This window comes from Chinchilla lanigera, unplaced genomic scaffold, assembly GCF_000276665.1.
Source record: "Chinchilla lanigera isolate Chin_1 unplaced genomic scaffold, ChiLan1.0 scaffold00101, whole genome shotgun sequence".
NCBI classification, from domain to species: Eukaryota; Metazoa; Chordata; class Mammalia; order Rodentia; family Chinchillidae; genus Chinchilla; species Chinchilla lanigera.
This window is the reverse complement of record NW_004955502.1, coordinates 3,828,528-3,845,920: the sequence shown is the minus strand read 5'-3', so window position 1 is coordinate 3,845,920 and position 17,393 is coordinate 3,828,528. Positions and strand designations below refer to the sequence as shown.

Below are 17,393 nucleotides of genomic sequence, written 5' to 3'. Positions count from 1 at the left end.
GGGGAGGCTGGAAAGTGAGAAGGTGGTGCTTTCAGTGTCTGGAGGTTGTTCTTCTCTGGCTCCTTGAACTCATGTGCACTCTTTTTCCAAGAATACTTGTGTTTGGAAAGGACTTGGTGGTGGTGAAAAGTTTGAACAGAAAAGATTAATCAAAGGTTGAGTCTTTCATGCTCAGTGCATAACATATTCAGCTCTTGATGCAAACTCTTAGCCAAGAAACTATTCAAATAATATTCAGGGGCTGAATGTGAGCTTGAGCTGCAGCTAAACCAGAGGTCAACTTTGTTTGGTCTTAACTCATTCCTCTTAAATTCAGACACATCGTGCCTTAGGATTTTCTTTATATTTTCTGCATAGTGCCTAACATCCTGTAAGTGTTCACAGAGAGTTGCTTCTATTTATTTTATTCTTAAATGCTTAAGGAAGTGCATGCATCTGATCTGAAGCTCAGAAGAAATTGGAAATGGGCTATGGCTGCTCTGCATATGCGTGCAGTAGCTCCCTCTAATAGAAGTGAGGAGCACCGTGGTCTATTCAGTCTCCATCATTGATTAGAATGTCACCAAACCCTACACTCCTTCTTTTTCTTGTTTTCTTTTTTCAGACAGGGTAGTCCAGGATGCTTTGAACTCACTATGTAGTCCTGGCTGCTCTCTATAGCACAGCAATCTTCCTGCCTCAGCCTCCTGACAGCAAGAATTACAAGCATGCACCACCATGCCCAGTTCCAAATCCTACATTCTAATCAGGGAATTGTTCTTATTTCAGTTTTTATTTACTCTTACTATCCTTCCCTCCAATTCATTCTAATTTGTCCATGCTTTCCAGTGCTCTCAGATTTCTTACTTTTCCTGGAATCTGTAAAATACTAGATGATGTTCTAGTTCTAGTTGATGGCTTTCCCAAGAAAGGAGGCATAACTGTGTGCAGAACTACTGACCAGACTTAATTCACCATCCCTCAGCCCTCAGGGGGAGATCCTGGAAGAACACACCCATTCCCAACTGAAGAACTCCAGGGCAAATCCATTGAATGGTAGTATTCCTGATTGCTTCCTCTACCCTCAGCACACGCACTCTTCAAACCTCTGGAGCACAGCTCCACTGTGCCACCACTGTCTCCTGAAATGAATGTAGATGGGATTGGCACACCCAGTGACCACCCACACACTGAGAAACTTCCCACCTCGCTATATGCTAAGCTAGGGCTTTCTGATAGATATTCAGCCTATTTGAATAAGGCGCAGTTCTGAGACTTGGTTTTGAGTCACTTGATCAAGTCATGACACTCAGTGACAACCACATGGCTACCTTGTTGCTAAGATACACTGCTCTAAGAAATTATGACTGTTTTAGGTCTCCAACCCACAAAGATCCTAGGACTCAGCTTGGGGGCCCTTAATCACAATAATACTTATTATATCACATTGGAATACACATTTCAGTTGCTATGTAGTAAAAAGTGTAAGGAGGAAAATCTTCTATTTATATGTGATTCATGGAAAAATAAAACTACTAATGTTTCTTCAATAAAAATATCTAATTTATTAACTAAATTATAATCAAGTAAATGTCGATACTTGGTCAGCCCATTTGGATGTTTAGTACTAGCTTCTCACACTTAATGTGTCCAAAGTGGAACTTTGGGTTGCTTCCTACAGATCTATACCTCATAGTTTGGCTTTTCAGTTAGCACTGTTTCCATTTAGTCACTTGAACTAAAATCCTAGAAATCTTTAATTCTTTTTTCTCTCTCAACCTTCCAAATATAATTTCTAGTAAGTTGTATTGATTCTGCTTCCAGGTTACAGTTGGTGCTGCCTCAGGCCAAGGCAAGGCGTTCTCTGGTCTGCCTTCACATTATGTGGGCTATCACCATCTCATTACATTCTTGTCCCCTTTGCTTTGAAATGCATTCTCTATATACTAATCAGATAAATCAGAACCATTAGAATAAAATCTAACTCCTGACCATCTTGTGGTAAATGGGGCCAAGTCAACTTGTCTAATTCCAGTGGTCAGATCTTATTGGAAGATATTTGTAGCTCATGGCAAGTGATAGGTCATAAGAAAACAAATCTCCAGTTGCATTTTGCCTCACATATAGTTATTTGAAGGGGTCCTTGTAACTTGCTGAAGTTTTAGCCCTCTGCCCTGTAGATATGCCCCCAAATTCCTTGCATGAAGGGTTCCATCAGGCAGATGCAGCAATAATGAGGCCCCCTTACCCACCAGAGATGTGTCCTGAGGACCCAGCGGACACACCGGACTGTGATGCTAAACCCTATCTGTGCTTTTCTTTACAAACAGACACTTAAGAAAGTTTTATGTACAGATTAGGCACATTAAAATATTACCAGTGAGAACACTGAAATAGAAAAATATAACAACATAGTATAATAAAAGTTATTTAAAACTTATGAATTTTTTATTTCTGTCATTTTCAACTTAATATTTTCAAACTGCAAATTAACCATAGGTAAATGAAACTACAGAAAGCGAAATTCTGGAAAAGGAGGGAACTACTATCCTAGCTTCAGGGTGAGTTAGCTTTCTAGTTGGGTTAAAGGTGGTCCTTTGTAGGGGTTGAGGGATGGTTCTTTGTTGGGGAGAAAGGACCGAGTGGAGGCCTAGACCTACAGCTGTGTTCCTAAAGACGTTAGGCTGTTGGCTTACTAAGTTCTTATGTCCCATTTATGCAGGAATGAAGGTACTACCTACTGTGAAATAAATGATTCCTTCCTGTGTCAGAAAACCCTCTAGAGCATACTGAAACCCTGTATCTGCTGGGTGTGGTGGTGTTCCCAGCATTTTGGAGGCTGAGGCAAGAGGATTGTTGCGAGTTCGAGACTAGCTTGGGCTACAAAGTGAGCTCAAGGCCAGTCTGAACTGCATAGTGAGACTAAAGAAAAGAAAAAAAGACTACAGAAAAAAAAAAAAAAAGAAGAAGAAAGAAACCCTGTATCTGCCTTCAGAGCACATATTTCTGATAAGGACTTGTCATGTGTTAAACAACTCCCCCTGTTGATCATTCAAATGGACCTCAGGTGTCTTGTCCTTTGCCCTCCGCTCTGATCATACAGGCTTTCTTTTGGCCCCTCAAACCTCCGACACTCCTTCCCACCTCAGGGGCCTTTGTGCTTGCTTCACCCTGTCTGGTGGCTCAGCCTCAGTGCTTTGCATGAATGGTTTCTCCTTGTCCACAGCCTCTGAGGCCACTGAGTTCAGGAAGGTATCTGCAGAGCAAGTCCTCGACCCTCAGACACCCTCTCCGAGCAACATGATTTAGTCATCTATTACGCAGCTGGGCTGTTAAGAAACTAGACATCTTCTTGAGGCTGAAAGCGTGCTTGAACATTAAGGATGTAAATAAGCAGTCATCTCCAACTTTTTTTCATCATATTCTTTTTATGCCATAACAAAATGGTTTATATTTATGCAATATAAAATAAGTCTGAGGGCTTTAAAAAGCTCTCAAACATTTAATTCTGCTAACCTTAAAACTAACTTGCCCGATTCATCTGATACTATTTTTTAAATGTTGTAATTGAAATGGAATTTCACAACATAAGTGTCAGACATTCTATGCAGATGGGCTAGAAAAAATTACACTGGAGATTTCAAGTTATCTAATGACTTTTGGACTATATTTAGCACTCAAGAAGTCATGCAGGAAAGAGGGAAGAAAAGAGAAAAGACAGGAAGAAAAGGACAAGGGAGAAGGGAGGAAAACTAATTTGAAGGAGCTGGGAGATTTTGGGAGCATTTTGTGTGAATGATGACAGGGTTCTGAAATCTCACTTTTGTGTGGATAGTAGTTTTGTATTTACAATCACTTTTAGGAGAAACATGCAGGTAAAAAAAATTCAATGATCTTTAAACTAAAGGGATCTTGGCATTCTGTAGCCCACACTGTGGTGTTTTCATTCAGAAATATGTAAATTAGCAGGCACTTCGGTTGGAACGTGTACTCTGTCCCATTGGTTGAATTGTGGAGGCTCTGGTAAATTCCGGCGTGTGTTGAATTGAATCGTAGAGTTTAGCTAGTTTGAAAAATCAAGAATGAGGCCCATTTGACATCTTATGCATATCTTTTCTTTATCTCATTCTTCCTCCCCAACTTCGCCCCCTCCCAGTGCATTTCCCTCAGTGCGAAGCCGAAGTCCCCCTCACTTGTTGGGTTTCTGCAGAGCTGCCTCCCCTCCCAGTCCAGCCCAGCTCCACCCCTTCTCACAGACCAAAGTAAATCTGCACAATAATGAGCCATATAAGGAAGGAATGACATCATCATCCGTGGTCCCAAGCTGTTTTGAGCAACATTCACCTTTCATTGTTCTGATGACAGGGCTGGAATGTGACGGTTAACTCCCTGTGGAGTGGGGGGCTGAGGAGGGCCTGCTGCTGTTGAGCAAATTTTAGTACCCCCTGATAAAAACAAAACAAAAAAGCTACTATGCTTCCTAATGTGAAGGTAAGGAAGTCAGGATCTGTTCTGATTTAAGCAACGTTAGTTCCTCTTGTCCATGCGCATTCCATTTAATAGGCTGACTTGGCAATCAACTCATTTCGAAGTGTTATTGCAAAGAGCATCTTGGAGGCTGGATTTGGACATTTGTAGCGTCCTGACTAATCTGACAAGGGCTGTAAGAACTCGGCAACCTTTTGCTAGTGGCTACAAATTCTACAGAGTGTGGATGGTGACAACCCTTGAAAATCACCAGCTTATTGTGACTTTGTCTGATGCCTCAGAATCCTTGACTGGAACAACCAAGATGCTCCTTAATGTGGTATGAGGAGGGCTCCTATTTTACTATGGAGGGGAAACATGTAAGCTCATTCCCCAAAAACCTTGGGGAGTTGGTATCAGAACTGAAAATCTTACGACCATCAGTCCAACAAATGTGTTCTGAAAGGCTTTTAATAGCTTTTGACTGTAAATGTATCTTGATTTGCAATTCTTGATGACAAAAACTGATCTGAGGTAAAAAGTTGTTTTCAGAAGTTTTTTGTTGTTGTTATGTGACTGTTTGCAGATCTGTCTCTGTATACGTGGAAAAGTCCTGTAAAGTTGGCAGTGGATTAGAATGCATAGTGATCCGAAGAAAGCTGTGTTTGTTCTGAAACATGCAGTCTGCAGTGATAACAAGAATACAAAAGTACATAGGCGGTTTCATTTCAAAGTGGGGATGGAATTACAGTTTGTACCACGTTAAACAATTGTGTAAGAAGCTCTACTTAAGTAATTTTTCAAAATGCTAAGAAAACATTGTCTGAGTACAGCAGAGTATATGAAAATAAAGTTTGTATTTACTGTTCTGTAGGGCTGTAGGATTCTGTGAGTGTTTCACAAAAGAACTTCATTTGACCACAACCAAATTCTTATAGTTTGAATTCAGATTCAAGTTTGAACAGGAAGCCAGATGGCTTGGTTTTTGTTTATATAGATTTAATTTGTACAACATAGATTGTTAATAATATTTTGTCTCCGTGTTTAAAGTGCTGAAAATCTTGAGTTCAACCATGATGAAAATCTTGGATTTACTACATTGATCTGCCTGGATTCTTAATTTTATGTGACTGGATGAACTTCTGTTTAATTGTAAAACTAACTATCCATTCTACAACAGAAGACTGTTCTTTCTTCCTTTCTTTCCTGTATTATCAATAGTCACCATCAATACAAAATTAAGTCTAAGGTTTTGGAGTTTTGTTTATTATTTTGCCTTTACTTTGGGTTTGAGCTTTAAAGTTGTCCCAAAGCTGGTTACAATAATTATTAGATAAATGTAGATATAATATTTAGTAAAATTTCACATAAACTTAGAAGCTCTACCACCAATTTTAAAGAGAGGTGATTTTCTACGTAAATAAATGGAAAGGTAATATTACGTGACTTATGTATTTTAGCAAATTTGTCTTTATTTTAAACAAACCTTATTTGTGAAAATAGATTTCCCAAGAGATAAATTAGTTTAATAGTATCTTGCTGAACAGCTGTACAATAGAATAGGTTTTTCTGCTGAGAACTCTAATTATGTATAGCTTATAGTCATGACTTTTATGCCCTACTCTATGTATGCATGTAGAGAGCAAAGAGATATACATTACCTTTATGGACCATCTTCAACTTGTCTGAATGGTTTTAAGAAATCTCATTTATGCTTCCAACTTCTCTATTCATGTTCTATGTGATCACAAGTACATCACACAGAGGAGAAGCCCCTGTACTTAAGCGTGTGAAGGGATAACCTTCCACTGTGGTATCAGAAACCCAGGCACCTACCCAAGTCTAAATATCCTCCCTGCTCTCTGGTTTCCTTAAGGCAGTTCTTCCATGTAACTTGTTTTCTGAGGGAGAGAGCTTCCTGTCAGCATGTGCAAGTGTCCTCCAGACTGATCACTGATAATTAGATATTGTGATTATTATAATTATTGGGCTCCTCACTCTTTGGGAATAGGCTGAGGAAATCCTCTTTCAGGTAGACAAGAAGGTGAAGGGGCACCTGGGAGGGACAGACCAAAGCCACACACTTGTGTGACAAATTTATACAGTTTATGGCTTTTTTTTGTTTCTGCTAAAAATTATTAAGCAAAATTATTCACCTACCTGATTCTTTAAAATGATCATCAAAAAGAATTATATCGGCCTTCTCCTACCTTGAAAATATTTCATTAATCTGAGACAGTGTTTGCCAAGTATTTTGAACAACTTAGGATATATGAAAACACAAGGAAGGGTGTTTTGCTGTTCTTTCTTAGAAGGGGGCATATGAACTGAAGCTGTAGGAAGAGAAAGAGGAGCCCCTTGGACTCATGCACGGTTCTGCAGTCAGTTCAGGCTGCTGTAGCACAGCTGGAGGGCTTACAAACAACATAAATGTTTTCTCACAGTTTTGAAGGCTGGAAGTCCAAGACTAGGGTGCGTGCTCTGGTGCAGATCCTCTTCAGGGTTGTAGATCACTGTTCTTTTCCTTGCATCCTCTCAGGATGGAAAGAGGAAGGAGGAGCTTTCTGGGGTGGGGGTGGGGTCCCTTTTCCAAGGGCACTGATCCCATTCTTTAGGGCTCTGTCTTCATGACTTAATCACCTCTGAAAGGCTCTATCTCCTGATACTGTCATATTCAGGATTAAAATTTCAGAATTTAGGCAGGATACATTGTAGTTTTGCAGATTGTAGTTTGTAGGGGTATCTGATTATGAAAGATGGGGCTGAAATCTAGCTCTCATTCTACTTATTGAGCTAGATATCCTAGTTTGGGATAAGTTTCACAGAAAGGGACCTTTATCTAATTCTCATGAAGGTGCCATATGGGCTATAGTCCTGACAGCAGGAGAAAAGTGTTGGGAATAATTGCAAAAGCCACAGCGATGGCTTCCTCCATCCACACCTACATTTGTGTGGACTTCAATAGCTTATACTTAATGCATAAATGGTACTTTTTATATTACCTTACGCTGGGTGTGGTGGTGCATGCCTTTTTTCCCAGCACTCTGGAGGCTGAGGCAGGAGGGTCGTTGCAAGTTTGAGGCCAGCCTGGGTTACAAAGTGAGCTGAAGGCCAGCCTGAACTGCATAGCGAGACCCTGTCTCAAAAAGACAAATAAAATAAAATAAAATAAATAAAATAAAATAAAATATATCACCTTATAATGTACTTTTTAAAATTACTTTTAATGTACTTTTTATTTTATTACTTCTAATACACTGATAATGAAGAGAGAGCCTTCAATTCAGTCTGTTAAATTATTGAGTGGGTTAGTAAATCACATATTCCTGTGAATCTGGGAGCCTTATACTAGAGACTATGATCAGAGATTTCCCTCTCAGTGATTCTCAAGTATGGGTCTTCTGATAGGCAGAAAACTAAGAAAATGCCAGCATTTCCTGTGTTTCTTATAAGCAAATGATTAGCAATTCCTTAGATTTTAATTTTACCATGACTAAGAGCTATTGACTAGTAATATACTAGTAATTTGATTTTAAATATAATACATTTAATTTAGCATGTCACTAGATTTCGTTCAAGACTCAATAGGTATTCTGCAGTGGAGACTGGCTGCCACCCACTCTTTGCAGATAGGGCTTGTGCTCTGCCAGTATGAGGAAGATCATAATTTATGTAAAAGGTAATTTGTTATTAGTCATGGACTTCTTGTAGTTTTTAGTTGTTGCCATGTGTGCATTTTAAAGATAAGCTACTATGGGTTTAACTTCAAAATCATCTTGGTTTGTTGTGAGTTGTCCTATCATTGGCCTGCATGGGTTCTTGTTTCAGCAGTGGTGGAAATGAAAACTGAGGCATTCAGCATGAAGTTCCAGGAAAAACTTTAACTACAAAGAGAAAAGAAAGGGAAGCACAGTTTTGACAAAAATCAAGCCAGTCTCCTAACAAAGGAAAGTTAGAAAAGATAGGAAAAAGGTCTCAGTTTGAGAAATGAAATGGGGTACAGGTCTAAAGAAGTGGATCAGACTGGCCTATTAAAGAAGAAAAGGGACCAGTTTTATGGGTTGCTATGGTGCACTGAGGCTAGCATTATTTCAGGTTTGTTTTGTGGCTCTGGAGGATTCCTCATGACTTAAGGGGGAATTCTATTCCCATGGGAGGACTCCTCATCGCTTGAAGGGCAGTCTTGATCATGTGAGGCTCTGTTGGACTCCAAAGTGATCCTCAAAGGAGGATCAAAAGGATAATAGGACTCCAAAGTATAATAGAGATAATTGTCCCTATAAATCTCTTATCCTTGTGTCCTCAGGTTTAAAGAATGATGAGATAGACTAGGTAAGTTTAGGGCTAATAAACCTTGCTTTGCGCACTTTCAGACTGATACTCCCTAAATGACTAACATGCCTCTATGCAGAGCTGAGCAGGATTTGACCCAGAGCTTTACAAAATGAAGATCAAGCTTTATTCTGCTTTTAGTTACTTATTGAGCATCTGTAGGCCCAAGTGAAGTCATGGTTTTCAGCAAAAAAAAAACAAAAAAAGCAAAAAAAAAAAAACAAAAAAAACACTTTTAAGTCCCTGCTTGCCTTAAAGAAAACACAAATCATACTTTTAATGACTTACAGGTTAAAAGCTCAAGAGTATTTTTGTCCTTTATCTCAATGGTGGTCTCTATGTCCATTATGCTAACCTACAGAGGGTCTACATGCATGTACTTCCTTTATATTTTTGAACAACCAGACCTTAAGGCATGTCACTAATATGCCTATTCTAAAGCAGAATGATATGTAATCCCCTCGAGTTTGAGGCGGCCAGGGCTGTATAGTGAGCTCAAGACCAGCATGAACTACATATTGAGATTCTGTCTTAAAAACCAAACCAAACCAAACCAAACCAAAACAAAATAAAACAAAAAACCCACTCTATTTAAATGTACTATCAAAAAATAAAAATTAATGCCAAAAAACTATGATCAAGAAAATATCAAAATTTCAAATGAAGATCTACCTCTGCAGCTGAAAACAACCCTGCCTTATAGATCTCTAACTTATCCCAGTGTTGTATACTATATTGGGGACAGTAGATTATTTCTGGAAAATTATTGTAACAGTCTCCAGCTTGATGAACTGAAGTAATTTATTAAACAGTAACACTTCCTTCTAAGTCATTTGGTAAAACCGTGTCCTATCATGTTAACAAGCAGCTTAGCTCTGTACTGTGCTGTGGCTGGGAAAAAATGCATTGTGATTAAAGACTGCAAATTGCATGCAAGCTTGACTCTTTTGAGGTTCATTCATCTTTAATTACTATCACGCTCTTACTAGTTTTAACCTGCCCCCTGTCTTGAAAGACTGAGAGGTATCCACACAGGGAGAGTTGAAGAAAAGCAAAACTAGTGTGCTGAGAAGGGAAATTAACATTGTCTGGTTGAGAAACAAGCCTGGGATGGCTTCTCAGTGACATCAGTGTATCAAAATGGGGTCCAAGGGATCAAGATGGAGACAAGTGACAACGTTTTGAAGACACAGAGCCAATTGCTTCTCTGTGACTAAGGCTGATAAATTTAGAGAAATGATTGAAAAGTGGGTGTCTAGAGATTTGGGGGAAAGACCCATGAAATCCAATACTGCTGACTGCCAAGAAAAAGAAGTAAGGGTAGTGTCTTGGTTACTTTTCTTTCTCTCGTTGCTGGAACAAAATACCTGACACCCAGAATTAAGGAAGGAAATGTTTATTTAGCTCACTGTTTGTGGAGGTTTCAGTCCATACTTGGCTGGCTCCAAAGCTGGGTGGCACATGCAGAGGGCAATCGTTCACGGCAGCGGAACAGCCAAAGGGGGAAACGGCAGTGGCAAGCAGCCTCTTTTTTGCCTTTTTGAGACAGGGTCTCACTATGCAGTTCAAGCTGGCTTTGAGCTCACTTTGTAGCCCAGGCGGGCCTCGAACTCTCAATGCCTCCTCCTACCCCAGCCTCCTGAGTGCTGCCCAGTCATTCTCTTATTCAACATTTTTCTGCTCTTGCCTGGGCTGGAATGAAGAAAAGGCTATTCTCTCTCATGATTGCATGAGAATTTAGGGGGACATGAAGACACAAACTATAACGGGTGGATATAGGCAGGCAGACCCTTGCATGTTAAAGAGCACAGATTGACCACTGTTCTGAGAATGGTGGTTAGCAAGAGGATGTGTCATAAGAATAAGGTTAAAAACAATCCATCACTACCCATTTCATACCCCTAAAAATTTGTCCTTAGACTTTGAAAATAAAGATAAACAACAAATATCTGTGGAACAGAATAGTAAGGATATTTTTTCTAGCATGTATCTGACTAAACATCAAATGGATCCCCATAAGAAAGAAAAAGTAAAAATTTCTAACAAAGTTAATTTTTTTTAATTTGGAAAAGAATGAAAGAATCACATGCTCACCACAGAGAGGTAGAATGTACCCTGAGGAAAATAAAAATTTGACCAGAGACTAAAGGAGCTGAAACTCAAGAAGAGAAAGGGAAATGAAAGATTCTAAAAGGGAATATAAAAAAAAATTTCAAACAGGGGCTGGGGATTTAGCTCAGCGGCAAAGCGCCTGCCTGGCAAGCTCAAGGTCGTGAGTTCGGTTCCCGGTACCAGAGAAAAACCAAAAAAAAAAAAAAAAAAAAAATTTCAAACATTAACAAGGATGAAGAAAATAATGTGATGAACCCTGATATACTCATTACCTAGTTTCAACAATGAATTCATGACCAGTCTGGTTTCATCTATTCCCATTCCTTTGGGCCATTTTGATATAAATCCCAGCTATACAACTTTATTCATAAATATTTGAATATAAATTCCTAAAAGATGAAGGCCTTAAAAAATTATTGTAGCTGGGCATGGTGGTGCATGCCTGTAATCCCAGCACTTGGGAGGCTGAGACTGGAGGATCCCCGTGAGATTAAGGCCTGCCTGGGATACACAGTGAGATCCTGTCTCAGAAAAAATTATTGTTACAATTCATTATCAAACCTGTCTTTAATAATAATTCATCAACAATATAATTTTTCCAGTTGCCACATTTAAAAATCAGTTTGAAAAAGAATCCATAAGATTACCATTGGATGATTTATATTCTAAATTTCTGTTAACCTTTAGGTCCCCCTCCTTTTTTTTTTCTTGCTATTTATTTATTAAGGAAACAAGGGTTTTTTGTCCCATATAGTTGCCCACCTTTTGGATTTTTCTGATTCATCATTGTGATGTCATTTAGCAGTTTCTTGCCCCTGTCTTTCCTATAGTCTAGTAGTTAGCTCTAAGAGCTTGCTATGATTCAGGTTCAGTTATTTTAGGTAAGATTATTTCATAGGTGGAGATGTGTACATAAGTATACAATGTCTAGCATTCTCTATTCTTGGGAGACACTGATGAGCATTACCTACAGTCATTATTTTATTGGGGACTGGAGATTTGTGGTATTCTATAATTACTTCTTTATTAATGGAAACATGCTGTTATTATTTCTTTATTATTAACTAGACTATTGCTATATGGAAACACAACATGCTTTAAATAAAGAGGGTATGTGTTCGTTTCTTCTTATATGTGTATATGTACACATGCATTAGAATATGGATCCTGCTTTGATTTCTGTATCTCCTTCCCTCTTTTCTCCTTTTCCAAGCAGAGTATTTGATTGGCTTTGCTTTCCTTTGTTATCACTCAGGCTTCTGGGAAGAGAGGACAGGTTGAGAGTAGGCTGAGAGTGAGTAGGAGTGGAAGTTGGGAGTCAGTTTAGGTGGACTTTGCAATAATCCAGACAAGAGACGGTGGCTTGGGACAGGGTGATAGGAATGGAGGAGGCGAGAAGTAACTGAACTCAAACTAGTGTGATGAAAAACATACAGTAGTTAATGTTTAATTTTTTAAAAATACATTAAAGGATGCATTGCCTTTAATGCCTCTCAAAATACTCTTCCTTGCTCCCAACACATGTATTCCATCATTCCTGCCACTTTCTGAAGCAGTTCTAGAAGTTCTCTTTCCTGAGTGTCGTTAGTTGAGCTTTTGTGGCTTTCTTGATGTCCTGAATTGATTCAAAATGTTTAGCTTTTGTGGTCGTTTTGACTTTGGGGAAGAGCCACAAGTTGCACAGTGCCACGTCTGGTGAGCAGGGTGGATGAGGGTACAGTGTAACGCTTCTATGAGCCTGCCTTTCTGGTGGACGGCACTGGGCAGCAGCATTCTCTGTATTTTTTAGCACAGCTCGTAAAATATGAGAGAGTACTTTGAGAACTGCTTCAGAAAGTGGCAAGAAGCTGGCCCTCCTACCTGTAATCCCAGCACTTGGGAGGCAGGGGCAGGAAGATCACTGTGAGTTTGAGGCCAGCTAGGGTTACATAGTGAGTTCAAGGCCAACCTAAACTAGTGAGAGAGACCCTGTCTAAGAAAGAGAAAAGAAAGAAAGACGAAACTGGCAAGAATGATGGTATAAGTGGTGGGACAGAGGAAGAGTAGGAACTCAGAAGCAGTGAAGAATGAATAGTGTAGTGGGCTTACACCTAACTGAATGACAATGCCCATGCCACTGAATGGATTGATGTCAGCAAGGGAGAGATCTTGAGAGTGTTTTCAGGGCTGTGTGCATTATTAACCTGTCTTTTTATAATAACAGGGTCATTTCACCTTTGACACTAAGTTAGGTACAAGCTAAAATGTTAGGTACAAAAATATAGTCCAAAAGAAGAGAATTCTAGGAATTAAACCATGAAAGATTAAGTTAACATAAATAAAGTCTTGAAAATTTTAGCTGTCCAGGCAATATCCATTTGAGGAATCACATTAGTATTAAGATCTGGTTCAAAATTCAGCCTACTGCTTTGTAGTCAACTTCCTTTGATTAATTCCAGTAACTTTCCTATTTATAAAATGATACAGTAATGCCTTACTCAAAGGGTTGTCATGAAAATTAAGTGAAATAATACGGCATTTAACACATGACAGAGGAGACTTTTTCCTATGTATTTATTTTTAATTAGGTACTAGCAAAAATTGGAGCTTTTAAGAGACTCTTAAAAGAGTAAGATGGGAGATTCTCTAGGATGGCAAACATTTCTTCCCCAGAGTAACCACAACCCCAACTGGAAAGTCAGCTCCCTTCCCTCTATCCTCCCCACCTGTGCTTGTCCTTCTGCCTAAAAATTACTAACCAATTTCATGTTTCCTTCACGTGTAAGTCATTTCAGATCAACAAATGCCCTTTTATACACATGAGGACCACATTTAGTGAAACTACTAAGTATTGCTCATGTGAGTCTATAAGATTTGAAAAAGTCTTTTCCTACTCCTTTAAACATAAAGTCTTTATAGTTCAAGTCCCAGTACCACATGTGTGCATACACATACAGCCCTTAGACATAAGGATATATTCTATAAAAACAAATTCTATTAAAAAAGACCTCAAATGCTGTGGGTATAGCTCAGCCGCAAAAGCGCCTGCCTGGCAAGTGCAAGGTCCTGAGTTTGATTTCTGGCACTAAAAAATAAATAAATAAATATAAAAATGACATTATCAGGACCATTTATATGGTAATTTTGTCAGACAATGGCTTTAATTATGAATAGCTTCCATGTATATGTCCAGGAATATCTTACACAATGAAATGTGAAACAAATTCTATTTACTTGGCTAAAAGCTAATCTGTCAACATGAAATAAATGAGTCCAAATAGTAAAGGTGCAACATATACTGAAGGAATAAAATGTACTTAAATACATACATGTCAGTGGTGGTTTATAACTTGCTTTTCTTAAAAACGTGTTATTGACTGAAGTGCATTTTTACACTGACATAGTGAATATAATTTAACTCTATTTATGGATATATAAAGATAGCCATTACAATTGATAGGAGTTAATTGACCAACCCAAGAATGATAAATTGTCATTGTGACATAGCCTTACTTTTAGAGCTATGCATAAATATCATAGCGAAAATGCATTTCATAAACATGAAACATAATAATTCCTGTGGCTGCCACATTTATGTAGTGATGTTAATTTCGGTCTCCTTTCTACATAGTTCTGTCCAATAAGTTTTTGCTGTTGTTGTTGTTTAAATCAGAAACTGAGACCAAATTCTGTGCCAGTTCTGGTGTCAGCGACAATGTATTTATGTAGATCAGCTTTTCTATCAGAAAGCCTTTCTTGCCTTCTCCCTATCAGCTAATCAGTTTATTTCAAATGTTCCAAATAAGAAAACCAAAAGGTTCTTCTTTTCGGGGCCTCACCTTTCCCTTACATAACTTTCTCTCTTGGAGAGAAAGGGCTCCGCTGGCAAAGTTGGACGCCCCCCACTGGTACTTCCTGGCTATGTGACTGGAGCAGGTGACACATTCACCTTGTCCCATTTCCTCATGAGGAGGACAGAAGAAATACATGTCACATGGAGCACTGTGAGTAGAGACTAGAGCTCTGAATCCAGAAAGCACTATGCAAATAGTCATTATTTTTGCACAACCTAGTTTTACTGGTTATTTTGTGGAAGTATAATATACATGCAGAAAGGTAGTGGCATATTCCTGGAATCCCAACTGCTTGGGAGGCTGAAATAGGAGGACTGCAAGTCCAAGGTCAGCCTGGGGATTGAAAGACCCTGTCTCAAAATAAAATAAAAAATGGCTGGGATGTAGCTCAGTGCTCTCTGGGCTCCATCTACAGGACTGCAAAAATTCATAAATTAAAAAACCCTGTATAATGAGCACATAAATCATCAACCAGAAACTAGTATTCAAAAGGACCTCCTCCTGTGCCTTCTAGTTACTACCCTGTCTAATCTTGAACAATATCCTTACTTCTGATTCATTTGTTATTTGTATTATTTAATTTATTTAATTGTTATTTGTTATTGATATTACAGCAATTGAGAAGGGGTTTATTTTGGTAATGTTTTCTTTTCTATTTATTATCTAAGACTTAACTGTATTTGCTGATTACTGTTTTTAACATAGCTATATTTTGTTTGCTAGGTTGAAAAAGCTCCTTGAACAAGAAAAGGCTTACCAAGCCCGCAAAGAAAAGGAAAATGCCAAGCGGCTCAATAAATTGAGAGACGAGCTTGTCAAACTCAAGTCCTTCGCACTCATGCTGGTGGATGAGAGGCAAATGCACATTGAGCAACTTGGCCTGCAAAGCCAGAAAGTGCAGGAGCTTACCCAGAAACTGAGGGAGGAAGAAGAAAAGCTCAAAGCTGTTACTTCCAAATCCAAAGAAGACAGGCAGAAACTGCTCAAGTTAGAAGTAGACTTTGAGCACAAGGCCTCCAGGTTTACTCAAGAGCATGAAGAGATGAATGCTAAACTGGCCAACCAGGAGTCTCACAATCGGCAACTTCGATTGAAGCTGGTTGGCTTATCTCAAAGAATCGAGGAGCTGGAAGAGACCAACAAAAATCTCCAAAAGGCAGAGGAAGAGCTTCAGGAATTAAGAGACAAAATTGCCAAAGGGGAATGCGGCAATTCCAGCCTCATGGCGGAAGTGGAAAACCTCAGAAAGCGCGTCCTTGAGATGGAGGGTAAAGATGAGGAGATCACGAAAACCGAGTCCCAGTGCCGGGAGCTGCGGAAGAGGCTGCAGGAGGAAGAGCACCACAGCAAGGAGCTGAAGCTTGAAGTGGAGAAGTTGCAGAAGAGAATGTCCGAGCTGGAGAAACTGGAGGAAGCCTTTAGCAAGAGTAAGTCGGAATGCTCTCAGCTCCACCTGAATCTGGAGAAAGAAAAGAACTTAACCAAAGACTTGCTGAATGAATTGGAGGTGGTCAAGAGCCGAGTTAAAGAACTCGAATGTTCTGAAAGTAGATTAGAAAAGGCCGAACTAAGCCTCAAAGATGATCTTACAAAGTTGAAGTCATTTACTGTGATGCTGGTTGATGAAAGGAAAAACATGATGGAGAAAATAAAGCAAGAAGAGAGAAAAGTGGATGGACTCAATAAAAATTTTAAGGTGGAACAAGGGAAGGTTATGGATGTAACTGAAAAATTAATTGAAGAAAGTAAGAAGCTCTTAAAACTGAAGTCTGAAATGGAGGAGAAAGTGTACAGTTTGACCAAAGAGAGAGATGAGTTGATAGGCAAACTGAAAAGCGAAGAGGAAAAATCCTCTGAATTAAGCTGCAGTGTGGATTTATTAAAGAAGAGACTCGATGGTCTAGAGGAAGTAGAAAGAGAAAGAAGAGGAAGGTCTCGAAAAGGGCCTGAGCTCACCGGCCCGGAGGATAACAAGATCAAGGAGCTAACGCTTGAAATCGAGAGGCTGAAGAAGCGCCTTCAACAGCTGGAGGTTGTGGAAGGGGATTTGATGAAGACGGAGGATGAGTACGATCAGCTGGAGCAGAAATTCAGAACTGAGCAGGATAAGGCGAACTTCCTCTCTCAACAGCTAGAGGAGATCAAGCACCAAATCGCCAAGAACAAGGCGATAGAGAAAGGGGAGGCTGTGAGCCAGGAGGCTGAACTGAGACACAGGTTCCGGTTGGAAGAGGCGAAGAGTCGAGATTTAAGAGCCGAGGTGCAAGCTCTCAAGGAGAAGATCCACGAGTTAATGAACAAGGAAGATCAGCTTTCCCAGCTCCAGGTAGATTATTCGGTCCTCCAACAACGATTTATGGAAGAGGAAAACAAGAACAAAAGCATGGGTCAGGAGGTGCTCCATCTCACCAAGGAGCTGGAGCTGTCCAAGCGCTACAGCCGCGCGTTGCGACCCAGCGTGGCGGGGCGCAGGATGGTGGACGTGCCGGTGGCGTCCACGGCGGTGCAGACGGAAGCCCCGGGCGGCGAGGCGGCAGAGGAGTCCCCGGCGGTGTTCATCCGCAAATCCTTCCAAGAGGAGAAGCACCTCATGAGCCACCTGCGCCAGGGGGCGCTGCGGAGGCCAGCGGGGCGCGGCTCGGTGCTGGACCGGTACCCGCCGGCGGCGGG

At 39.9% G+C, this 17,393-nt stretch overlaps 1 protein-coding gene across 3 annotated transcripts in view; it reads left to right on the top strand.

Moving 5' to 3' along the window:
* The window catches only part of Filip1 (filamin A interacting protein 1), a gene marked incomplete in the record, with an annotated part of 169,998 nt that overhangs the window by 130,093 nt on the left and 22,512 nt on the right, over nt 1-17,393 (top strand). For all 3 annotated transcript variants that reach the window (XM_013505829.1, XM_013505828.1, XM_013505830.1), the window contains 1 exon segment: nt 15,447-17,393. In XM_013505829.1, the coding sequence (XP_013361283.1) occupies nt 15,447-17,393 (1,947 nt within the window).